Source organism: Channa argus, chromosome 1 (genome assembly GCF_033026475.1).
Source record: "Channa argus isolate prfri chromosome 1, Channa argus male v1.0, whole genome shotgun sequence".
NCBI lineage: Eukaryota > Metazoa > Chordata > Actinopteri > Anabantiformes > Channidae > Channa > Channa argus.
The window spans coordinates 16,423,253-16,448,117 of record NC_090197.1 but is presented as its reverse complement, the minus strand read 5'-3'; the positions used below and the strand labels follow the sequence as shown (position 1 = coordinate 16,448,117).

The 24,865-nt window shown below is 41.2% G+C and overlaps 2 protein-coding genes across 52 annotated transcripts in view; both read right to left on the bottom strand.

Moving 5' to 3' along the window:
* Nucleotides 1-76: 76 nt before the first annotated feature.
* ubp1 (upstream binding protein 1) lies at nucleotides 77-12,336 on the bottom strand. Of its 4 annotated transcripts, XR_010914252.1 has the most exons (17): nucleotides 10,735-11,693; nucleotides 7,862-8,013; nucleotides 6,235-6,311; nucleotides 6,040-6,145; nucleotides 5,843-5,949; nucleotides 5,561-5,713; nucleotides 5,351-5,461; nucleotides 4,303-4,410; nucleotides 3,983-4,086; nucleotides 3,846-3,900; nucleotides 3,588-3,681; nucleotides 3,409-3,499; nucleotides 3,200-3,318; nucleotides 2,945-3,087; nucleotides 2,730-2,788; nucleotides 2,452-2,503; nucleotides 77-2,345 (listed from the first exon to the last, which is right to left on the bottom strand). XR_010914252.1 is itself a non-coding variant. In XM_067502371.1 (16 exons), the coding sequence occupies exons 1-16, from the start codon at nucleotides 12,125-12,127 to the stop codon at nucleotides 2,308-2,310; spliced, it is 1,584 nt and encodes a 527-aa protein (XP_067358472.1). In that variant the 5' UTR covers nucleotides 12,128-12,336; the 3' UTR covers nucleotides 77-2,307. The 4 variants fall into 4 exon arrangements, 3 of the variants coding, with proteins under 3 accessions (XP_067358472.1, XP_067358464.1, XP_067358487.1); XM_067502371.1 differs by lacking the exons at nucleotides 2,730-2,788; nucleotides 10,735-11,693 and adding an exon at nucleotides 12,054-12,336; XM_067502363.1 differs by lacking the exon at nucleotides 2,730-2,788 and having other exon boundaries at nucleotides 10,735-11,691.
* A 1,847-nt stretch (nucleotides 12,337-14,183) lies between these two features.
* Nucleotides 14,184-24,865, bottom strand: part of clasp2 (cytoplasmic linker associated protein 2) — a 56,737-nt gene continuing 46,055 nt past the window's right edge. For 47 of the 48 annotated variants that reach the window (XM_067501939.1, XM_067501948.1, XM_067501993.1 and 44 more), the window contains 12 exons: nucleotides 24,314-24,477; nucleotides 23,979-24,057; nucleotides 21,960-22,103; nucleotides 20,732-20,875; nucleotides 20,498-20,604; nucleotides 19,412-19,553; nucleotides 17,457-17,652; nucleotides 17,159-17,352; nucleotides 16,936-17,064; nucleotides 16,608-16,814; nucleotides 16,157-16,273; nucleotides 14,184-15,702 (listed from right to left, as the gene is read on the bottom strand). In XM_067501939.1, the coding sequence (XP_067358040.1) occupies nucleotides 15,625-15,702; nucleotides 16,157-16,273; nucleotides 16,608-16,814; nucleotides 16,936-17,064; nucleotides 17,159-17,352; nucleotides 17,457-17,652; nucleotides 19,412-19,553; nucleotides 20,498-20,604; nucleotides 20,732-20,875; nucleotides 21,960-22,103; nucleotides 23,979-24,057; nucleotides 24,314-24,477 (1,701 nt within the window). In that variant the 3' untranslated portion in view covers nucleotides 14,184-15,624. Of the gene's footprint in view, nucleotides 15,703-16,156; nucleotides 16,274-16,607; nucleotides 16,815-16,935; nucleotides 17,065-17,158; nucleotides 17,353-17,456; nucleotides 17,653-19,374; nucleotides 19,554-20,497; nucleotides 20,605-20,731; nucleotides 20,876-21,959; nucleotides 22,104-23,978; nucleotides 24,058-24,313; nucleotides 24,478-24,865 lie in introns of those variants that run through there. The other variant, XM_067502279.1, reaches the window with a different exon arrangement.

Sequence of the window (24,865 nt, the reverse complement as noted above, 5' to 3'; positions counted from 1 at the left end):
GAAGCCATATAATGTATAAAATTGGTGGATGTGCACATAGATTTTGTTCCCCTTAGTAAGGCAGCAGGACACCAGAGAAATTTATGAAATCATTTATTCCCAGCACGTGGTTGTGTACATATCCAGCATACCATACTGTGCACATGAGAAGCATATTTGACATTAGGCTGTACATAAACAGTGGTCACCTCTCCTGTTCACACTCTCACACACAAACGTACACACACGCACAGGGGATTGGTCAGGCCAAAAGGGGGACCAAAACTGCTCACCAGAGGTTGCCTCATATCTGCTCTATAACTTGCTAATTTACAGTTAACTGTGCTGTGGTACTCATGTCCCTGTAAACACCACAAGAGCTACAGTTACGGCTCTGGCATGTGGCGAGAAAAAAAGACTTCTTAGTCTCAACACTCTTATTTTTTGTTCTCCCTCTCTTGAAGCAGATAAGTATAGGGTGTGTTTGTAGAACTACTGACTACACATCAAGCTATAGTTGTGTGATTTTTCAGTGCAGAATTGGTCTCTAAAATCTGGAAAAAGAAGGAGTGGTTACACTCACCAAGCACCAGAGTATCCCTTCCTCCCCTTCCCCCATCTTCCACATGCTTTTAAACTAAACAGCACACTAAACACAGTTTCATTATATCAACAGGAAAAAGAAATTATGACAACAACTAACATAAGTTGTTTATTGCAAAATGACAAGGATACCCATGCACACGCACACATATTCTGACACTTGGGTGTGCAAACTGTATGCACTTTAACATCTCCAGACATCATGTACCAAAATCAAGGAACTCAACTAAACCGCTGGCGACTCCAAGGACCTGTGTCAGGCTTCCTTTCACTTTTTAAAGTAAGGGCACTCAAACACATGACCTGTGTACTTGACCTGTGTTCAGCTACATTAATAAAAAAGATTTTGGAGATGGTTGTGGAGCTGCAGTAATTTCATAGTAAACAGGAGGAGAGTTGTGAAAACCAGGCCACTTGTGTGGCAGGTATTTTCTTGTAAAGAAGATCCTGGAATGGATGGTTTCTTACTCTGCACATACACGCTCCACTAGATGAGGGTTTGTTTACTTTCTGACCAATTATTAACTCTTTAATGCTTCTACAAAAACAATGAAGCTTTGCCACACACGCACAAACACATCGATCTGAAACCCGTTTGGTCCACATTATAGTTTGTAGGTTTTTTGAGAGGCGTTACTATGCCATGTGTCAGTCTTCTACTGAGGATTTGTTCCTCTTTTTTTGCACATTTATGGCAAAACTCCCAAGCGGTGTAAACCCCTTTCATTTAAACCAGTGTTTCAATGTCAGCACAGAAAGCAAAAGAGCCAAAGACTAGATGTATGTGCTCCATGTATGTGCGCTAAAAAGCCAATATGGCACCGGAAACATGTTAATTTAATGAGAGCAACATAAAGAATCAATAGAAAACATTAAAAGGTCAGGTCAAACAGGACGTACGTTAAGAGTTAAGCCAAGTGTGTCATTTCCCAACAGAGATATGGCTGGAAAACAAAACAAAAATCACATAGGATGAACCTACGTCACAATCAAATCAATCAATCCAACAAAGTCAAAGGAGAGAAATAAAAATTTTTTTTTTTTAAAATTAAGATGTTGGCGTCAACATCCACAAAGACACCTTTTTTAAATTTATCCTGGATATTTTAGGGGTTATATTAAGACAACCCAGAGAGAATGCTTAAGAAGCAGAGTAAATTGGTATTCTTCTTTAAGCAAGTTATTAGTACGTCAAGAACACATGCTGTTCAGCAGTACATGTTATCAAATACTGGCCTAGTGCTGGTTGTGCGTGTTGTGTAGGGAGGGCAACGAGCAAAAACGAAACTTCACTATTTTTTCTTCTCCTGGCAGCCACATCATCACTCTCCCCTCTTTCCAGGAGCTTCCCCCCCCCCCTCCTTTAATCACACAGAAACCATATCAAAGACAACACAAATTGAAATAAAATCAAAATACACAGATTACATTGCCTTTCCCCTAACTGCATATCCCCCCCCCCATCTCTCCTCTTTAAACTAAACTTCTGTTAATAGCGTTTTCAATATGAAACAGTGGACACACCCATGTCAGATTCTAACATTTACATGGCTTTGACACAGACTCTCTGCTTTCCATCAAGTGATGATTTAGAGACAGAGACAGAGAGAAAGAGAGAGAGGGAGGTGGCAGAAGGAAAAAACAGAGGCAAGCAGAGAGGGACAGAGGGAGGCTTCTGCTCCAAAACAGAGGGTGGAGAATTAGCGGTGCCATCTGTTCTCATCACTACTTCAGGATTAGATGGAGTCCTTCACCCAATTCATCTAAAAAAACAAGACAAAAAACACACTGTGATAAGTACATATAATCCTTGTCAATGACTGATTTCTCAAACTTGTTTCGTGCACACGTTCAATGCTATACGCTCACCTTTGACAGTGCTGATCAAAAAACAGCTCTCTTCAGGCAAATTGTAAACCATCTAGGAGAAAATACAAAACAGACGCTTAACATCACAGTATGGGTTTGACAGCATGAGACATGCAAATTCTAAAACAAAGGATACAGAGTAGGTTGTCTTGGTTTGATAACAAACATAAGTGAAACACAGCTTATTTCCTCCTTCCTACCAAATGAATGAGCTCTTAACCCAGTCGAGCAATTAATATCTTTTCTATACATACCGTCTTTGTTTTTACATTTGTTACCTTTATTCATTTGGGTATGCACATCAGCCTTTCATCTCTCTTCCTTTTCATTGTATTGGCTAACATCAGAAAGTATAATAAAGTTCAAAGACATCATAATTGCAAGAGTTAATTAGTTTATAAGCAACAATAAACATACTCTACAAAACTGTCCATTCCCAAAAACTGAGACAGCAAAGGAGAGGGGCACTTTCTGAGTATGCGTGTTTGTTTACCTGGTCACTAAGCAGGATGTGTATGCCTGTAGGACCCTGTCTGTACACCTGGTTGATCTTTCCCAGTGGAAGGCTGCACACACACGCCATCTTGCGGATCAGTTCTGCAGCTGTCAGCTCCTCCAAGTACAGAGCATGGTACACTGCCCAGAAACACACCAGAAAACCAGAGACACGTGTTTTAAATGTACTTTCAAATACAACCAATTAAGGACCAAAATGTTGCATGCTACACACTTCTAATTTATACAGTACCATGTAAACTAGAGGAGATGCTGTGTTCTCCATTTTCATTGGTGCCTTGTCTCTCCGACAGGGGGCTATCCCGAGGGGACTCCTGACAGACATACACTGTCAACCTGGGACGCACTGACCTACAAACACACACAGTAAATGAAAAACTGGCATGCTGCTGTTTTTACAGGTATAGAATAACAGAAAACAAGATACACATTTTAACACACCTGGATTTAAGTGCATTGAAAAGTCTGATCCCATCTGCTGGCCCACAAATCTGGACCAGGTCATCTCGGGTTAGTTTTAACAAATCAGAACCTATGCCAAGAAGAGCAGTCACTTCTAATGCAGCTGTTATCACTCCATATGTGCATGTCATTATGTGTATGAAACAATTTGTTTGTACCTGAGAAATTAGAGAAGAGCCGTGCGTATGAATTGAAGCGATTTTTCACCAGCCACTTCTGTGTGTCCTGTATGGACGCAGTGGGGCTCAGCTGCTGTAAAAGGAGGACATAGACACACATGCCAATACTCTTCTACACATTGATCTGAGTTTCTACACTCATTCAGTGCCAGTGAGTGATCAAATACTGTAAAGTCAAATACAGTCAGTCTGCCTCTTGCTGTCTTATGAAAAAATTCATAGAGAGTGCAGACTGACCTCTGAATTGCCATGGCTGCCAGGATCTGCCTGGTGATTGGGAGAGGACGAGTCACTAGAAAATAGGAGATAAGACAGGTGAGATTAGCACGCACCTTCTGTACGGACCAAAATGAACAAAGCACACAAACTATTACCTGTCAGGTACTGAGGAGGTCGCATAGGTGGACAGTGGTGTGGAGGCAAAGGAGGGAGTAGCTGGCTGGCTCGTGCTGACATAGGCATCTGGCCATGGGGAGCACTGAGGAAAGACATCTCAATATTCAATGACAGACCCAAAAACAGGAGCTGAAGGTGCTTTGGAAAAGTCAAGTATGGATTGGGAATTAAGGTTTGTCCCATATCCACCCCACATAATATCAAATGTATAGTATTGCTGTTCCAGCAGCTGAGGGTCATAAGATACAGCCTGCTAACAGCCTGGTATCTAAGAGAGGGCAGTGAAAGTGACGCTTACACTGCCTCTCTTGGCCAAGGAGTCGCCACAGTCAGCAGGAAGTGTCCGCTTGCTAGACTTTTTCAGCTCATGGTCACCCGCATCTTCTATGATGGGTTCAAGCCTCGTCTACACACAGATACAGAGCAGAGGTTAGCCCACTAACGACCACCATGCAAGGCAGCCAGTAACTAAGGAAACACACAAACCTGAAGGAAATCCTGCTCTGACATACAAGTGTATAAAAGGTCAAATTACTTTTTCAACACTTGGTCTCTCTCATAAAAGGCACATGATACATTCATAACTATATTTGCTAATGAGAGAAAAGAGTAAACCACAAGCAAAGAGATGCATCAGGATACAGGCAGCTTAAATATCTCTGCTTAAAAAAAAAAAACAAAAAAGAAAAAGTTTAGAGTGACTGGAGCTATTTTGTTCCTCTATGTGAAGTGCAGGTTTACACAACGAAATCATGGCAAAACAACCATGTTTAAACTGAGTAGGGAAAAAACAGTTCGACTGCAGAAGAGTATGCAGTTCCTCAGGTTCATGGTAGATGATTAAACGTTAACAGCAACAATTTAACTGAGCTTTTCACTATGACCAACACTAATCATTTTCTCAAGCCATCTGTAAAATTCTTATTATGGATTTGTAAATATATGGTTTTATTAGCTATGGGACTGAATCTTAAAAGGAGTCAATCTGAGGATACTCATATCAAGAACTACTTAACACCCCAATTTGGTGATTAGAAAAAAGCTGCAAAAAAGGCTGGTTTTAGCACAGAAAAGTTTTAGAAAATAATTATTTACAGGCCTACACTGAATGTCTGGAAAGTAGGCCAGGTTAGATATGTTCATGCTTATGAAAAAGGATGGCAGTGATATAATTTTTATTTCACAAATACATTTCGTGTAAAACCAGAGTATGCCTCTTAACCTCAAATTTAGCTATGGTATAGCTCCTTCCTTTCACAGCCACCTAAAATTAAATGTTTATTAACACCATAGCCTTGTTAGGGATAAGGTCAAATAGTGGTAAAAAGTGATGTCTGCATACTGACCTCTGACAGGATAGTGGTATCGTAAGAAGGCTGGTACTTTTCCTTCTCCTGAGGTGTGCGTTTCTCCATCTTCTCCCTGTCTGTTTTTTGTTTACGGTCAGCTCCCTTTGGCTAAAGAAACAGAGAAGAGACCAGAAAAGAAGAACTGCTTTGGGGCTGATTTGAAAGAAAATGTCCATGTCATCATTTTGTCCACAAAAGATACTTTACCTTAAAGACTTTGATTTGGCAGGAGGCAGAGTGGAGGTGCTCTGTGTACTCCCCATTGTCTCCCTGTGAGAATGTGTCAAACTGGATCCTGAAGGGGACTCCCTTCTCTCCACCGTGTTTCCTGGGAGTGAATTCTGTGCTGATACAGTGCACCTGCAGATAGCAGAGGAGGTGAGCAGAACTGTGATCAAAATGTGTTTGATACAGAACTTTAGCAGCACACCCAACAGATGGCAAAAAAAAAAAAAAAAAAAAGAGCTTATGTATGTTCCTGTCTGTTACCTGAACAAAAACAGAAGCTCTTTTGTTCAAGTCCCACAGGAACTCTGCAGCATTGAGCTGGGAGGGGTGAGTTTTCGGCTCCACAATTCCCACTGACATGGGGATATCTGTCTCACACAACACACACACAGATATATTTGAACTTTACATCACACACAGGATGGTTCAAGTAAACAATTCACGGCAGGCATCATTACCGATGTCAAGGAGACGGTCGCCAGGGCGATTCCACTTCCAGCCTTCCAGCTGCTGGTGCTCTGTGTACTGCAGCCGGCGGTCATGGAACACCACTCTCACTATGCTCTGCACACAAAAACACACACGAGGTGAGGTATAATGTGTACTTGACATATTAAGTAAGTTTGTCTTCTAGCCATGATGGTCCTCTTTACCTTCACCATCTTGTTGCTGAGTTCTGGTAACTCCCCTGGATTTCTGTTGTCCAACATACGAACCTCGTAAGACTGGCCTAAGAGAGAAAATAGGAAGGAACACAAAAAAAAAAAAAAAAAAAAAAAAAAAAAAAAATCAAGCATGGCTGTGTATATCGCTTGCCTTTTGATTTCTCCCGAAGGACAATAAGTTTGTTTGTTTCTTGAATAACTGGTGAATCACTATTAAACTCTCTTTTGTAATAACACATAATGTTCATTTCAACGTCCCACCATTGACAGACTGTGGTGTCTCAGGTATGCTTATTGTAAACTGAAATTTGTTATTCAGAAGAGACTAACTATAAGCTCGTCCTTATTGCTGTGTGGTACAACACTGCAGTGAGGAAAAGGAAAGTTAGGCAGGTGGCATGATGTTTATGGATTGAATCCTCATAAATTAAAAACAATTTTTTTTTTTTAGATGATGTACAAGATAAACTTTTAATTAAAAGCATTTAATCTGACTTCTGCGAAAATTGCAATATGAGGTGGCCTTCTGATTGCAGACTAGATATTGAGACAAGGTAAATTTAACTTTCAGAAACATTTTGTCAATTTGTGACAAATGTTTCACTTTTGTGAAACAAATGTTTCTTTTTTGGGTTTAGGCAATAATACTTTCACTAAGGGGGTGGCAGTGGCTCAGACGTTAGAGTCGCCATGGGCAAGACACTGAACCCCCTACAGCGGGGTACCAAATCAACATGCGGACAAATGATCCACTGTGGCGACCCTGAACTCACAGGATAAGCCGAAAGGACACGATAATACTTTCACCAGACATGATGCCTCTAGACCTAATGCCACGAATGACCAGACCACGGTAAAAACCACCTTCTCAGAAGTTTGAAAAGTCTTTGCAATTCATTGACATAGTAGCTTTCTGATAAACTCATGATTTCTGCGAAAGTTGGTACGCTGCCTGGAATTACACCATCCTAGACAGCGTGGGGGCCCCACATGGGCCTAGCACATAAAAGCAGAACATTTCAAAAATAGAAAATCAAGTAGAACTCATAACAGACATTGTACAAAGTTCATATGTAGTAACTATATAGTTTTAACTAAGAAATGTTTGTAATGTAGACCCATTCACAGTGCCGACTAGAGTGTTTGGAGGACAACAACAAAAATGAATATGAGTGGCTCATGTGCAGTATGAACACTTTATACAGCATGAGGACAGCATGCACCCGCCTACAGGGGAGCATGCACTGCAGCAAGCATGTTCAGGGGCTTATAGCTGCAATATAACCTCAGGTATGATTTCAGATTTGGCTTTTCTATCTTGCAGTGCGCCAACTAAAATGCGTTTTCTTCTCATTAAAAAAAAAAAAAAAAATCTGTAGTTCTTCCACATTTGCAAATTCCTTTTTATGCGATTAAATAAAAAATATCAAAGTTTCAATAAATAATCACCTCAATCATTTATTGTTGAATAGATCATGTGAAAACAAACTGTAACCCAATAACAAAGTCTCTCTGCGCACTTTTGGTAGAAAAGTTTAAGTACTTAAGAAGGTAAAACTAAATCAAGTACATCAAGCAAAACAACAGCAACTTTCCTTCAGATGCTTGTACTCACCTTGGTTTAGGTATGTGAGCGTCTCATCGTGGAGCTTGACAGCAGGCGAGGTGGCAGCACACAGCACATACTGGAATGGGGGATTTTTGGTCTCAGTTTCAGAGGGAAGGCTGGAGTCCTCCTGCTTAAAGATTGGCAGAGCCAGTACATCGCTAAGAGACAAGGAAAATAAAGAGGAAGGATGCACAAAAAAGTTAGCTTGGATTTGACACAGAAATATCAAGCAAGAAAAAAAAAACTTGCCAAAAAGTTTTTCCTTTATGAGCCTAATGGAATAGTTAAGGATTTTATAAGACAGTCTTAATTAAAGTGCTATTTAAGCATATGGAACAGGCTATTAGTTCAGACTTTCCTGCTTTCCACAGTGTCTGAGTATTTTCATCAAAAACAAAATTACACTGTAAGAAATGAGAGCCATGCTGTACAGCCCTTGTTTCATGGAAATAATACACTTCAAAGTCCATCTGAGCAGCCCAAAAGCCCAATCGAACTGGACTCCATCAAAGTTACAGTTTCTCAAAGAAAAACGTTTTTCTCCGTAGCCTTGGCTGATGTGGTGCAAAAACAAAAAAATTCAAGGTTTGTATAGTTTTTGTTCTGGTGACCAACCTCCTTCACAAGTTGTGAGTGGAGTTAAGTTTGAAGTGTATTTGTACTTTGCAGATTCAGCAGTTAAAGTAATTTTCCAGTTGGAAGTTTTGGCACCCAAAATTTTGGTTAAAAATTCCTCTGTCTATGTTTGAGTGTGATTCAATACAGTGTTTCTTCAGTTGTCATCCAGGCAACTTAGAGTTGTTCCTGCCAACATGAAAGCTGAAGGTCTTGTCTTAAAAGAATAACAGAATAATGGCTGTCAACAGTGGCCATCATTTCATACTGTGTAGCACTTGGAAAGCAGGAAAAAATAAAGACCAAAAGCCTAATTCAAATACATAAATAGCACTGTCGTTTCTAGTAGGACAACGTAAAAAAATAAATAAAAATAATGTAAATAAAATCAACCTATTTCTTTAATAGGTGCACAGTCTTTACTTTTGGTCTCTCCACATTTAATTTTTTATTGCTTTTGGCTAAGTCTTTATTAAAATCCCCAGTTCCACAAGGTACTCATCCTAAAGAAAAATAAAATAAATAAAAACATAAATAAACACTGAAATCTCACAGCCTTTATTCCTAAAAAACGCCGCTTGCACATTCCCACATTGTAGTTATCTTAACAGCAAAATTAGCTGCGATTTAAACTGCTGCACATCCCACTTTAGGTAACACAATAATTCATCTCCTCTGACAATGGGAACATTAACTGGAATGGCTTATAGGAGAATAAGTGACAAAGGCTCTCAATCGATCAAAAGGCTTTCTTATTATGTATGAATGAGGTTGCAGCAGGATAAATGAACAAAACCAACCAGAGATAGCCTGAGCTGCTGACATTAACTATCGCTCACACTTGGCAGCCACTCAAGAAAACCAACACGTCCTCAGCTCACCCTGACAAATGCTGCCAGTGTCAATGGGTGTACAGTGAACTTTATGAAAACCAACTTGACAATCTCAAGACATTCCTGCAGCACCTTCCTCTAAATATCCGCTATCCATACTGCAGCCTGCTAAATGTGTGCAGTTTCAAATCACTTTCTCTCAATCGTTTACTTATGTGCTTTCTTTGCCCAGATAGTACCAAACTGGGCGCCACAGCCCTGCTACTTCTGCTTCCTGAAATCCGAGGACCAGGCTTCACTGAAACACACCGAGACATTCTGTTCCTGCTGGCACCAAACATACTTCGCAGCCCATCCCAACATCACAGATAGCACTACTCCTTTAGCCACTGACACACACACTGTTGTCACAAACACATGCAAACAATCACTGGAACACTGGTAAAATTGCTTACTCTCATAAGATACTGGCACACACCTGCGAAATACTCTGATAAACTTGTGCTAACAGCAGATGGACAAAGAGGCCGCTGATAAGGCACACGCATGTCAAGTCAAGTTTTATTTTTATAGCCTAATATCACAAATTTGCCTTAAGAGGTGTTATAGTCTGTACAGCATATCATACCTTCTGTCCTGGGAGCTTCATGGACACATATCAAATGTTACTAATTAAACACGTGGCTTACAACAACAGTTTTGATGGCAATGATGTCCTTTTTCTTTCAAACAGTGAGGAAAAGTTAGTATGAAATCATAAAAAACAAAAAAAGGAGGTAAAACATTTAGTCCTACCATTCATAAAACTAGATCATATAAAATACTGTCTCTGCAGTTTAGCCACAAAGAACAATGCCCTGCTTTCATTTGAAAGTAGACGTTCAGGTGTGTCCTTAGCTGGAAAACAGAAAATTAAGCTTCTGACACAGTCAACTTCAGGTCAATTCAGTCTTTTCTAATAAAAGTTACCAAAATCAGAGACCAATACAAACATTGTTTCCACACAGCACTGCCTTCAGGAACAAAACCACAGACCTGGTCTAAGAACTCTGCCATCTGAGTGGCCAAACCAGGGCCTTTCCTGCAAACTTCCTCTGTGTTATCTTTCAACAGACAAGTTTAGCTCTCTTTCAGCATAATCTGAGGAGCAGGATGACATGATGTGTTTTTGTTATCCAAGTATTGCATGCATCTTTGCTTTAGTTTTCTGTGGGTTTTAGAGAAATTGGTCTTTTAATCTGATCGTGGCATCCTGCATTGTTTACTCCAAACCCAACAACAAAGACAAGCCATTACAGCCAGTACAAAGGAAATAACATGCACAGGCAGCGGCGGTGTGATGTTAACAATTCCAACCGTAATTTATTTTGTTTCTATTGACTTGTTAATGATAGAAAGCTGCTGGGTTTGGTTGTTGAATCCATATCTAACCTCATGCTGTAGGCTCCAGCCCCCAGCTCCTGCCCGATGCCAGACAAGCTGGCATCGAAATCGTGCACTAGCCCCGATTCGATGGTGGCGTCGTCCATCTTCAGCACCCAGGCCATCGATCCCAGCTCCTTGTCTTCGGCTTCCACTCGAAGGGCCGCCAGCTTGCCGCAGGTACGATAGGTCGGCTAGCGAGGAAGTGGCTATGCAGCTTGTCAGTGACACCGTGAGAGGAAAGTTATGCTGCTAGCCCGTTAGCATCACCTTGGCAAGCTGGGCATGCGAACTGGTAGCTTTCCACTGAGACTGGATGTACCGCCATATCTCCACTTGGGATATTTTGTGGGGTTTTAATCGCGCCACACAACGCTCCACAACTGGCAAACGGACTGAAATTAACGATAAGTTAAAATCCGTTCAGCTAGCAAATGTTGGTCGTGACTGAAGATGCGAGCTGATTGTCAGCATGCTAACGTTAGCTATCAGCTAGCGAGCACTACAAAGGCAACTTAAGCAGGCCAACATGGATTCAGCAGCATCGATGTTACCCCAGGCACAGAGTCTTTAAGGAAACTAGCTAATGTTAGCTCGAAGTAAAGCAACAAGCAGAGAAAATTATAGTTTTAGTCCACACGCCGCATCCCACGCAGCGTCCGCACAGCTGTTGCTAACTAGCAATCAAGCTAGCTAGCACCAACTTCACTTGCTTTGAATTAACTGTGCGACGTCCGGTGACCTAAGAGCAGCTCTCTTCTGGTGCGCCCTGTACCATCTCAATCCTCTCTCCCCTTATCATCGCGGGGCAGTAATCACCGCAAAGGCTCCCAATCCTCGAGACGCAGTCCTTTAGCCATCCAGAGTGCAGCGGTTGACACAAAACCAGGCATAAACATGGCTCCTTCAGCGACTCTTGGTCTGCGAAGCCTACATAGGGCTGCCACCACCAGCCACAGGAAAGATGCCATGACTGCGATCAGCCAATCAGAGGCCACCTTCTGTGCCCAGCGCAGAGCATTCGGCCAATCACAAGCATCCAAACTGCTGTTTTTTTTTTGTCCAACTGTAGCTGTGCTATAATAACACATCTACAAAGTAATTTCTGTCAACAAACATGATCACTTGAAGAGCAAAGTTAATTTAATTATGTAAAACCATTATTCTGTTTTTCAGAGGAAAATGTGCAATGTGCAACAATAGGATCCAGTTGCCAACAAGAAAAAGAAAAAAGTTATTAACTTGCAATATAGTAAGCTTTATAGACATTCGACACTTTGAGGCCATAAAGTAAAAGCATGCCAATTTCAGATGTACAATGGTCGTACCGTGTGTAGCTGCTGCCGCCGTGTCTCTGTGCAGAGGCTCGGAAGTTTTCTGTGTAGGGCTGCCAGAACAACATCGTGTCCAACAGCTGTCGCGACGGCGCGGCTCACTCCTGCTGCAAATAAACACGAGTCAACCCGGTACCGAGAGGGCCCAAACTCGAACTCATGTTTGATTCAGGTCAGCGTTGAATCGAAGAGGAGTCCAGTCCACCGTGATTGTTTGTAGGCTTGTTGTGTGTGCGCAAAGCTCCGCGCTCTCGTCAAAAATGTGGCGCACGGTCAAGTCTCCCTGTGGGAAAGTATTTCTGAGGTGAGTACACACGCTACTTTGGCACAAGAGGGAAGACCCGCCTTATAACTCATTTATTGTCTCCCTGTAAACAGACATTAGCCATTAATGCAAAACACAGTAATGATTAAAAAAAACTTTATGTAAATACAAAAAGTAAAATTAGTTACGGAGAAAATATACATACAAAATATTACTTTAATTACTGAAGTGTAAATACCACTAATATTGCAGCTGGTAATGTGAAGCTGATTTTGAACAGATGGGTAGTTTAATCTCTAACTCTGTGGTGCATTCAGAAAGTTCTTAGACCCCCTTCACTTTTTTACATTTTACATTCTACACTTTGTAATGTTCCTGCCTGATACAACAATTGTTAAAACTCTATCACATTGGCCTAAGCATTCAGAATCTTGCTAAAACAGATGCCTCTCGATTGTTGCTGAGATGTTGCTACACCTTAATTGGAGTCCACCTGTGATAAATTATATAAATTGGGCATGATTTGGAAAGACACACACCTCTCTATAGAAGGCCTCACAGCTGATAATGCATACTATGTTAAGAGCAAAATCCATGAGGTAAAAGGAACTGCCTACACAGCTCAGAGACAGGATTATTACGAGGTGCAGATCTGGGGAAGGCTACATTTTCTGGTTCCCAAGACAATAGGAGCCTCCATAATGTTATAATGAAAAAACGTTGGGTACAACCAGGACTCTTCCAAACGCTGGTCATCCGGCCAAACCCAAAGTCCTTAGTAAGGGAGGTGACCAAAAACCCAAGAACCCAATGGTCACACTGACTAAGCCCCAGATATCCTATCTAGTGTTTTTTCAGCAGCAGGGACTGGGAGACTGGTCAGAGTTGAGAAGAAGCGGAATGAAGTAAAATACATCTATCCTCAATGAAAACCTTTTCCACAATCCTCAGACTGGCCTGAAGGGTCACCTTCCAATATGACAGATCCTAAGCACACAGCCAAGACAACACAGGAGTGACACAACTCTGTGAATGTCCTGGGGTGGCCCAGCTAGAGTCCTGACTTGAACTCTATTGGACATCTCTGGAGGCCTGAAAATGGCTGTGCAGGTGATGGTCCCCATCCAACCTGACTAAACTTGAGAGGATTTGCAAAGAAAAATGGTAGATAATCCCCCTATCCCCTGATGCAAAACGTATCACAGCACACCCAAAAAGACCCAAGGCTGTAATTTTTGCCGAAGATGCTTCATCAAAGTACTTAGCAAAGGGTCTGAATACTTAAGGCAAGGTGATATTTAAATTTTTATTATACATTTCAAACTTTTAAAGGTCAGACTGGTACATATGAGGGACCCTCATTAGCTGCCTCTAAACAGCCAACATAACATATGCATTAATGATATTTGGACATGTTTGTCAAATTGCTATGTAGCATAAAACGGGTTATCCTTTGCAACACAGGTATGGGTTAGCCCACCAATTAGCTAAATTGCATTCTGTGCAAATTTTCACTGCTCCATCAATCAGGCCTTACCATAAAATAAAGCAGACCAGGACCACTGGAGCTTATACAATTAGTCAATTGATCACTAAGTTGACTCACAGAAATGTGATTCTGCTCAGTTGTCAGAACTTGCTTTCACGTGAGAATATACATCAATTAATTGATGAAAATAGTCCATTTAAATTATTAAACAGTCATCGTGAAATGGTATTAGACAGCTGGAAAAAGCTTTAGGAGATGTACTAAAGTTTACCACTGATACTGGGCCAGTCAGACAAGTGATCCACGAGAACACAATATTTGATATTCATGTCATTTTTAAGATTTTCAGTCAAAGTAGCAGCAACAGGGCTTCTCTGGATCTGTACAAGTTCTTTATTTATTGTAAGCACAGCTTTGTAAATGCACGGAAGAAACAACAGTGAAAACTAGAATGTTACAATAAGAGGAAGGAAAGAAAGACACAATGAAGAGGTGAAGTTGAAATGACCATTTTTTGAGCTGTAAATAATACATTTCTACAAATTTCTCAGCAGAGAAAAAACAAGTGTGACAGAAAGACTACGGCACGTGCAACAGAGGGGGGAAGAATAAAAACAAGGAGGGCACAATGTGCATGCACCCCCCCTCCCAGGGGACTCTCCTAAATTACACTGTTATTGGATATTTTAATATCGTATATAGGTACATATCCACTATGTGATAATAAGCCATGTCCTGTCATACTTCATGTCGTAAGCAGCACGCAGCAACCTCCCCCATGTTGCCCAGTAGTGGGCTGATGTAAGATGAGCTGGGAAAAAAATGGACACACCATAAATTTTTTCTGAAAGGGGCAGACATCGTTTACATTAATTAAAAACCCCATTCACACTATGCTGACCGTCAATAGGACGCCAATAAAACGCCTTTTTTTGTTATGTTTTTTAATTTAGTCTCATGCATAGCCAAGCACGTAACGCCTTCTATACTGTGGAATCTGCCTATGTACGGTATTTATTATGAGCAGGCATGACCTGCTGTGACTTGCATTAGTGCAATGCAGGGTTGGTCGGTCGTACCTCTTCGGCTCATCAGCACCTTTTTGAAAGAGAGTATGTGCGTGTGAGAAAGAAACTCCAGGACGTTAAAAACTGCTGCTGTAAAATTTCCTTGCGTAAAATAAATCCAATCTATGACACAATGTACATTTACATCCCCATCTATCTGGCCCCAGTTACTTGCCGTTTGAAAAAAGAAAAGACAACAGACGGCACCATTTGTTAGTGCCAGTGCACTTCAATGAACATGACCCCCCCCCCTGTAAATGAGACCCATGCAGATGCACCACTTCTTGTTGACATCAATATGTTCAGATGTTGTGTTTGGGATTCAAAGGAAGCTGAAGAGGAAAGCCATGTCATGTTTTCATCCTTGAGTGATTAATGACAATGCTGGGTGGTCTATGTGACGGTATGCATGTTTATATTTAGAGTTCAGTTCAGTCTGAGGTAAGGGTAGATCCTCCGGGATGGTTAGGAGAATTACAACACTCCCCTCCTCTGCGCCACAACTCCCACCTTGCAGTGAGACAGCAAATGCATGATGACTGTGTGTACCTGTATATGTATGTGTCACTCTGCTGTCCAGAGTGCAAGCGTACATGTAGAAGTAAGCAGTTTGCTCCTGTGAGACAGTGTTATGATGTGCGTTTTGTTCTCAGCCTGTGTGGGTGTGAGCTCATGAGCAGATGTTTATGTTTTGTGGGCAGAGTTGCAGTTCGGTGGTTGCCCTTGTGGAGGGTGCGGTGTCTCCTATAGGCCCTCAGATGGGGGTTCACTGCCAGTGGAGCCGGACTGGGCACGCTTGATGTACAGATTCAACAACTTCAGCTACACACACAAAGAAGAAGACAGATATGTAAGTAAATGTGTCTGCATGTTGCAAGAGGTCACACAAGTTGCATGTTGTAGAGCAAATAAATAAGGTAATCCTGTTGAACTCTTACTGAGTTATGTTAAAAGTTTCCTGAGTTATAAACTTTGGTATATGTTTCCCACCATGTAATTTCCTAATGACCTACAACATCTCTTGATGCCATCTGGTTTTCCAGCTTTCATTGTTTTGCATGTTCTTTTACATTTTAATCTTCACAACTCACACTTTTTAGAATTAGAATTAAAAATAAGAACACAGAGTGTTTGCTCTTTTCTAAGGTTGGTAACATGTTCTAAACTATTATATTAAGTGACACATAAACAAAAAGTTGTTCTTGGGTAAATAAGTCCTGTCAGCTGGAGTGTGATGAGTAAAATTGTTTTACAGTACACTTTAAGGTCAGGTCACCTTGCTGCTGGAGAGCTGGCCAAGATGTGGTTTGAGGTCATCTCCAATCACTGCATGAATGGCCACTAAGCAGAACACACACGCTTTTCTCACACTGCTCTCAGAGTTGTCATAACCCTGTTCAACCAGAGGAGACAAATTAGAAAAGAGCAGAGCATTCTGTTGAAAACAAAGGAGTCAGACAATGTATTATTTTATGGATGCATAGGTGGTGTGTGAGTAGGGTGGCAATTAGTTTTACAGTGTTTATAAAAGAAAGAAACTACTATCAGCTTTAGAGATTATATAGAAGAGCGATGGTAAACAGAAATTGTAACAATAAAACATCTTTTTCTAAATCATGAACATACTATAAATATTGTCACAAAATTGGTAGATGATGATTTTTTTTTTTAGCATCAAAAGTAACACAGTACCTGTGTTAAAAATGTGAGAAGTGTGTGTGCGTTACCTGTATGAGCCCTGGCACTATCTCAGGCAGCAGGCTGAACAGCCCCTCTCTGGGAATCCTCTCCACCACTTTGGTCTGCATCTTGATGGCAGCCAGGTTTATGGGGTAGTCAGCAGACTGGATGATAGGACACAGCACCTTGATACATTGGTCTGGGCTGATGGACAGTGCCAACATGGCAGCCGTCTCTTCTGCTGCTCGTACCACCTACAGTATCACAGACACGATTAGTTTTAATGCTATACTACAATGTACTGAGCTCAGGAAGTATATTCATTTCAAATGATAAGATTTTATGGCTTTGATTTGTATGTGTGAGTAAATATACCTCCTTGTGAGGGTCTTTGTGTGCCTCTAGAGCCTTCATGATGGTGAGCTCTGCATAGTTCTTGAACCTCCAGGGCTGCTTGCCTAAAATCTCCCTCAGGACCCGCAGAGCCAGTGTTCTGATGACATGCTGGGAGAATGAAAATGAATCAAGTTTAAAGATAAGAGATGTTGCCTGGCTTACTTACACAGTTTTGTTAAAGCCTTACAGTGAGTGTTTGTACCTCTCTGTCGCCCATGGTCTCAAGCAAAAGCAGCAGGATGGTCTTAAAATGCTCATCCCACACCTGCAGGGTGTTTTCTCGAATCAGCTTCAGCAGTTCACACAGCGCTCCCTTCCTCTCTTCAACACGCTCATTGTGATTGGACAATTCTTTCAGGAGCTCAGCCACCAGCTCTGACTGGTCAAGGCTGCTATCTGCTTATACAGAATGGACAAGAAAAAGTACGAAACAGTTATGACATAGTTTGGTTTGTGCTGCTCACTGTGACTGTATTTTTCTGTAAGAACAAGGTGTGTACCGTCCGTGAGATGCTCAGAGTCATCAAGGCTGGTTTCTTTGCGGCTGTGTTTGAAAGGTGAATCTGAGAAGTGTTCGCGGGCCCCTCTGGGACTGGAGGAGAGCAGGGGGGTGTTGAGAAGAGAAGTCTTGTTGTCCAGAGCCATACGGCCACCATCCATGAAATCTGACACTCTGCCATCTGTCCCGCTGCCACCCTGAAGGCATAAACTCCGATGTTAAGGAAGCTTGGTCTTTATTGCTATAGTATGCAGCTTTTGGGAATCAAGCTAATCTGCCCTCCTTCTTCCTGGTCCACTGTGCTCTGCATCACTCTGCCCAGCCCATTCGGTTTTAGTCTTTAAAATTACAATAAATAAGAAGCTACATAACTTATCATGCAGATGTTTTGGGCCTCCTCTGATGGGTTAAAGGGGTGAGCCTTGCTCTTGGCACTGCTGCTAGTCAGTGATACTGGATAAAATATTTGGAGTTTAGTTTATTTTTGTTTAAGGGGAAAAATGTATAATAAATCACTATCTATTCTGCTTCATTTGACAACCAAACCAAAATATTTAGCCTTATTAAAAAACGCACTTGCATCTCGTGGACTGTGAACACTTTTCTGATAGGACTTTGCTTTGATGTTTTCTCCTTGACTTAGATTTTTGCTTGCCTTGTACCTCACTTGTAACTCGCTTTGGATAAAAGCGTCTGCTAAATGACTAAATGTAAATGTAAATGTTATACAGCCCAGGTGTCTGGTCAGCAACAAAATTTAAGTGACAGCTTTTTAAAGCTAACCAACAAGTAAATGCACCAGATACAAGTGCTGGTCTCCTTTCTGTTTTCAGTAGGTGGAGATAGACTGTCTTTAACTTTCTAAATACATTCATCAGAATCAGACCAGAATATCACTGTAAGGTTTCTTTGGTTGACAGCAAGTTGTTCTATAGATGTTATTAAAAAAACAAAAAAAGCTGGTGCTGGGTCTCGGTGGCACCAGGTGAGCAAAACAGCAGGGTCAGGGGGTTTAAGGTACTCTTGTTTCTGTGTATATTTACACTTAAATGTCACTGTCTGAGCGCTGGACTGATGAGTCAGATGTGTTGTGATCGGCAGGCTGATGACATGTGGCCTGGTTAGATTTCAGATGCATTTGATGAGGAAAATGTCAGGGGGTCACACTTTTGCACTAGAGTACACCAGGGCCTTAAAAGGGGTCTGGGTTGTTGGGCGGGACTGCAATAAGACCTGCAATATGACGTCTGAAGTCATAAATTTGGATTGAACAAGCATGCTATCCTGATAAGCACATGAGTAAATATGAAAGGTAAGGTTTTTGTTGATACCCTTCTGTTGGTTTTGATTTTCAGGAGCTTGGTTCCTAAACATGATTTTATCAGTGGCTGTGGAGCACCAAGTTCAGAGTCATCAGTTCCATACACACATATGGGTCTCAATTCCCACGCTACAGGGGGAGTGGTGGCACAGATCAAATGTCAGGCTCAGATATTTTGCATGTAGGTAGCTATCTTCATCTGTGTGCTTTTAGGCTTTTTAAGTCTTGGAAAACACGCAATTCCCTCTGTTGCACAAAACTCAAAACACCTGGCTCCTTTTATAGAATCTAAACTTAATTTTTGTAATAAATTCAGGTCTTGAATTCACAGATGTTTTTAATAACTGGTTTACTTGAGTCTTCTCCTTGTATACACCACAGTGGTTTGAATTCTTGGTTTGCTTAGTAAATTTGAATTGTTTATAAAATTCTAGCTGCTAACCTCTTGAAATCATCTTTACCGGTTGCGTTTTTGTTCTCATTCTAAAGCTGTGCCTGAGTAAGAAAATGTCATACTACGTAAGATCTTAGTAAACAAACCAACTCTTTAAGTGACATATCAGTGTTTACATACACAGACGCCCACATGAACGCACACCTTGGCATGTAAGCATCCCTCTGTCTGCTCTACCCACCTCCTCTCCTTCTCGCCGATGGACCGGTTCATTCATGTCTTCTTGGCTGCGAACACTAAAATTCTGGATGGCCTCAGTGACACCTTTCAGTGAGCTGTAGATGTCCTCTGAGTTCATGTTCTCTGTGTCGTAGTCAAAAGCACTGCACACAATTAGGAAAGGAATAAGTAAAATGATTCTGTTTACTGGGTTTTGTTATATCCAATGCACAGTGTTTTGGGCGTGTGTTTCTTTTTTACTTCATGATTCTTTTATGATAAGAGATATGGAATTTAATCATATACAACAGTGATTACTGTCAGGTTCCTAAATAATGGAACAATTAATTTTGGGGGCATTAGGCCTCTGTATACCACCACATTGAAATAAATACATTAACTCGCAAGCTCAGCCAAAGCAAAAGGCCAGGAATCCAACTGTGGAAGACAACTAAAGTGGATGATGTATAACTCAGTCCATGGTTCATGACATCTAGCCAAGTCGAGAATGCTCGGGAAGGTAAGCAAGTTCTAAAGTCTACAGTCAAGACCTAACTTTAGGAATGTAAATTGAGCGAAAGCTACCCAAGAGTTTCTCAATGCGAAGAAATGGGATATACTTCACTGGCCAAGTCAATCATCTGATCTCAACTCAACAGAGCAGCTTTTCACAGGACCCACAAAACAAGCAGCACCTAAAAGCAGCTGCAGTAAAGTCCTGGCAAAGGATCTTGAGGCAGGAAGCTCAGCTTTTTTACATGTCCACAGCTTCTAGACTTCAGGCAGTCACTAACTGCAAAAGATTTTCATCCAATTATTAAAGGCAATCTTTATGTTTGTTGTTAGGCTAGTTTGTTCCATTATTTATGAGCCACCATAAATAGGGGTGTATTTATGAAAATGTTTGTACTTCCTGAATGGTTAGTGCCACACTTTTGTTAAACACCTGGTATTAAAGCTGCAAGTCTTGACTTTGCTCACATCTTGAGTGTTTCATTCCAAATTCATTGTGGTGTCCTGTGTTCATGTGGATTTGTTGATTATTAAAAATCGACTTTTCTATGGGTTCATGGACAGTAGAGGTGTTAATAGGTTTTATGCACATTACCTTGGTGAGGGGGTGTTCTGGGAGGTGTTGGTGGGGGAAGTGACTGGGCTGGACCAGTTTGCTGGAGATCGGGGGGTGTGGCGTGTTAAAGGGCTGCCCATTGTTGCCTGAAGAAGCAAAAGTTGACACAAAGAAGTACACTAGCGTGACAAAGGATTAACAACCTTGTGTGTCAAATTAAACAGTCTTATCGCCAGAATGCACTGTAGATGAATAAGTGACTGTGTGTTTTACCTGTGCTGCATTGCCAGTGTTCTTCAAATGGTTTTGAAGCAGCTTGGTGGCTCCATCCTGAAAGGTTTTAGGGAGGGCTGCCAGCAGCATAGTGAACTCTGGAGTGTTGAGCTGGAACAGGGCTATTAGCACCGACTGGGCAGCCTGTTAAACACAAAATACATCCTTCACATTTAGGAACCCTCGAGTGAAACAAATAAATAGGGCTGGAGAAAAAAAACTAATTTTCCAATAAACTGCTTTGAACAACTTTTAGCTGACTCTATTGGCTATTTTGAGACACGACTATGTGTACCCTCACCAGTGCACGGGATGGTCATGACTCAGGTCAATCACTAGAGAATACATCTGTGAGAAGGACAGGCTGCAAAGAAGACTGTACACTGTTTTCAGCTTTACATGTGTTTCTGAAGAGATATTAACATTAGCTACAGGCTATGAAAGGATAGAATTCCAGGGAACAGTGTGTGGATCCAACTTTATTCAGATGTCCGATGTCTTGTCAACACTCCAGGTGAATTAATATTAGTGAGCACACACTGTTTATATCCTGCTTTTGCTCAAAGTAATCATTAAAGTGGATATGCTGCTGTTTTGAATTGAGGCCTAAATACAATGTTTTAGTCATTTGTATTTGCTAAAGTAAATCCTTATTCCCCAAAACCATACAAAACTATACAAAACCTGTACAAAAACTATAGTATGAACTATACACAAGTAGAAAACCATTAAGGGCGGCTGTAGCTCAGTTGGTAAGGCAGTCATCCACGGACAACAGGGTCAGTGGTTTGATCCCTGGTCCCGGCTATATGTATACCCAAATGAACAACTAAAAGCCTATTTCCCTCCCCAGCTGTGCAGTGCTGGTCCAAGTTCAGTAGAAATTGGGGAGGGCTGCGTCAGGAAGAGCATCTGGCTGTGCCAAATCAACATGCGGACAATGATCCGCTGTGGCAACCCTGGACTAAAAAATAAATAAATAAAAATCTATTCTGAGAAGTATTAAATAAAATATTGGTATTTATATGATGTAAATAAATCATAAACCCAAACTGAATTGGAGTTAACTCGACTGTGTGAATCAAAATTGAATTCAAGTGGGAGATCAGTGCCAATATACAGTGCTACAAATAAGAGCAGAGTAAACAACGTTTACTCTGTAAATAATGTTTAAAAGTGAAGAATATTTATCCAGAAACTATGTCGATGTGTGTATGTGTTCCACTACCTTTCTGACATCAGAACTCTTGGGCTCAGTTGTCCAGGTGATAATGCGGGAGACGGCAAGCCGAGTCTCACTGGAGTTCACAAAGTCTGGAGCTTCCATCTGTAATGTCAAAGTCTCGATGTACTTGAGAATGGCCACTTTTACCTGCAATATAAACACACACGTTTAGCCAATTAGACCAACCTTTTGATTACAGAGGAAATTATGGCCAATATTCACCTGCAAATGTGTTAAAAGTAATACAAATAATAACAAAACACCAACACACACAAAAAGGTGACCAAAAAAGTCAACTTGTAACAGAAGAATGTGCATCTCCTTCAGGTCTGAAAATCAAATGATCTGATGAATTAGTAAGATAAGCTCGAAGTTCATGCTTTACAATGTAGGAAAATGAATCAACATAAAAGCAAGGACAAATGAAAAAAACAAAGGAACCAATAAAATGCAACCATTCACCGCAGGCTCTGAAATGCCACAACAAATGACTCCTGCTCTGAGTTTCCTCTATTTCTTGCGCCTTCTCTGTCTCTATACATATGGACCTCAAGGACCACCAGAACCTCCTCCAAATCTTTTAGCGGCATCGTGCGCGCCATATAATTGCTCCCCCCGGAGCGCACTGACCTGGGAGGACTGGCTCCAGGCTGCGGCCTGCTCGTCTAGAGAGCAGGCGTGGCGCCGCGCTCTGGGGGGGAACAATTTTACCCCGGACCCTCCCCTGCCTCGCCCGCAACACGAACTCCGTACAGGCTTCAGAGAGAGAGAGGAGAAGCACCGCGTCAATCAACGAAGAGAGACGAGGACAGGAAAGGGCAGGGGAGACAAGGAAGTAAAAAGGAAGTAGGGTGAGTAAGGAGGAGAGGGAGAAAGGATGCAGAGAATTTAGAAGGAAAACGATCGGAAAGTAGGCTTGGGCCATGCTGATTAATTTATGGTAGAATTCTAATAACCTATAAATAAAAATTCTTATTTGAGCCACACGATGGAAGCAAAGAGCTGTAATGCAAAGTATGTCACCATAAAAATTGATGGTTTATGAAGCTCCATGCAACAGTTTATTCACTAGATATTGCCTGTTAGGCTGCAGAAATGGCTCAGGGTTATATTATTAATTTCCAGACTGATATTGAAAATTTAACAAAGAAACTAATTACACATAAAATAACCACAAAGGAACATACTGGCTGTTAGTGACTCCAGTGAATGCATATAGAGTCTCTTATTCTTGCTCACAGAGCTTTAAAAACAAAATTAAAATTTAAAAGTTCTTCTCACAAGTCTCCTACATTTGCAATTTCTCTTGTAATAACATTTATCTTCTGTAGCCTGTGATGACATGTAAGGTTTTGAGACTTTTGAGACGGTGAACGATGGGACTAAGAGTTTTTTTTTTAAAGTAGCCCTCGAGTAGGTCAGAGTTTCATAATTGTGCTTTAAAGGGCTACTTTTCACTGTGCAAAATGTGATAAACAATATATGGCAAGCTCTTAAATGACAGAAGGATTGGAACACAAGTGAAATCTTGGAACGTTAAACCAAGAGCAAAATTACATTGTGTGGACGTGGGAAAACAGTAAAACTGTGGTACTGAGACCATCCTTCAATTACCAAAGCCTTGGGTGGAAGAGAATGACGAATGAGGGACGAAGTAGCAGAAAGTGAGGTTAAGGTGGCTGCCTAGTTGAGGCAAGAAGTTAGACCAACAAATGGAAGGAGGGGTATGAGAGTATGAGGAACAGAGGTTAGAAGACGAGTTTTCACATTGTAGCAGTGCAAAAGGCCGGTGGAGCATCTAGACCAATCACCACCTAATTACAGCCAAGGATTCAGGGTTTAGTGGAGTTCTGGGAGTCAGAGCAAGCAACAACAGGCATGAGGTCATAGCAGTACAGCGGTTACCATGGTTATAGCAATTTTGAGGCCTTATGTCCATCACACCCCCTTCCTCCGTTAGGCCTTCATACATTCAGCTCTTGCATACTCACAATTATTAAATTACATTATTTTGTCTTTTACCTTGAGGTTGGGCGTTTGTGTCTGGTCCACAGTAAACCTCATGAGAATCGTAAACTGGAGGTCATTTGGGAAAGACTCTCTGCAAGTGAAAACAGAAAGCTATATTTATTGTGTGTATGTGAATACTCCTCAGGATCATGACATAAATTACTGCAATACTACAAAAATTCAAAGATGAAACAATAACTTCTTAATATTATTGTATGTATAATAACACAAGAGATACTATTTGCATGTGTAACAAATACCCTTACTGCAAAAAACTTCTCTATATTACCCATGGGCCAGTAATTTATATGCCCTGATCTGAATCTGCATGCATGTGCAACACCCACCGTGTGACATCCAGAGCTTTCTGAACTTTGGCCTGTACGGAGCCCAGCAGGTCAGCTCCCATCTTCTTCAGCAACTGCGTGAGCAGGACGAACAACCAGTCCTGCAGGTCATCTTTATGGACCAGGATGAAATCTACGAGTGTCTCCAGGAACATACTGAACACCTAAACACACACAGTTTCGTCACATAGAGTAACTCAGCCACTGAAAACTTCACATGCTTCATGCACACACATGCATACAGGTTCACCTGTATCATTATGCTTAAGAAGAATGATGTGAGAGCAGCATTAGTTCCTGTTAGTGGTTATTCAGTCATCACCGCAGCAAGTCCATCTTTATTCCCAATTACCAATTCAACCTAAACCACCCAAATTAATAACAGTATTACAGAACATCCACAATTTGACAAGAATAAGAAAACACCCATCAGGCTGTGAGGTGACAATATCTAGATCCCAAGGGTTGATTTCAGCAAGACAGTGTGGTTACAGGCATTATTGTGTGAGGATGGTTAGTGACTGTTATGCTTTTCCTGTAATGATTTTCCTC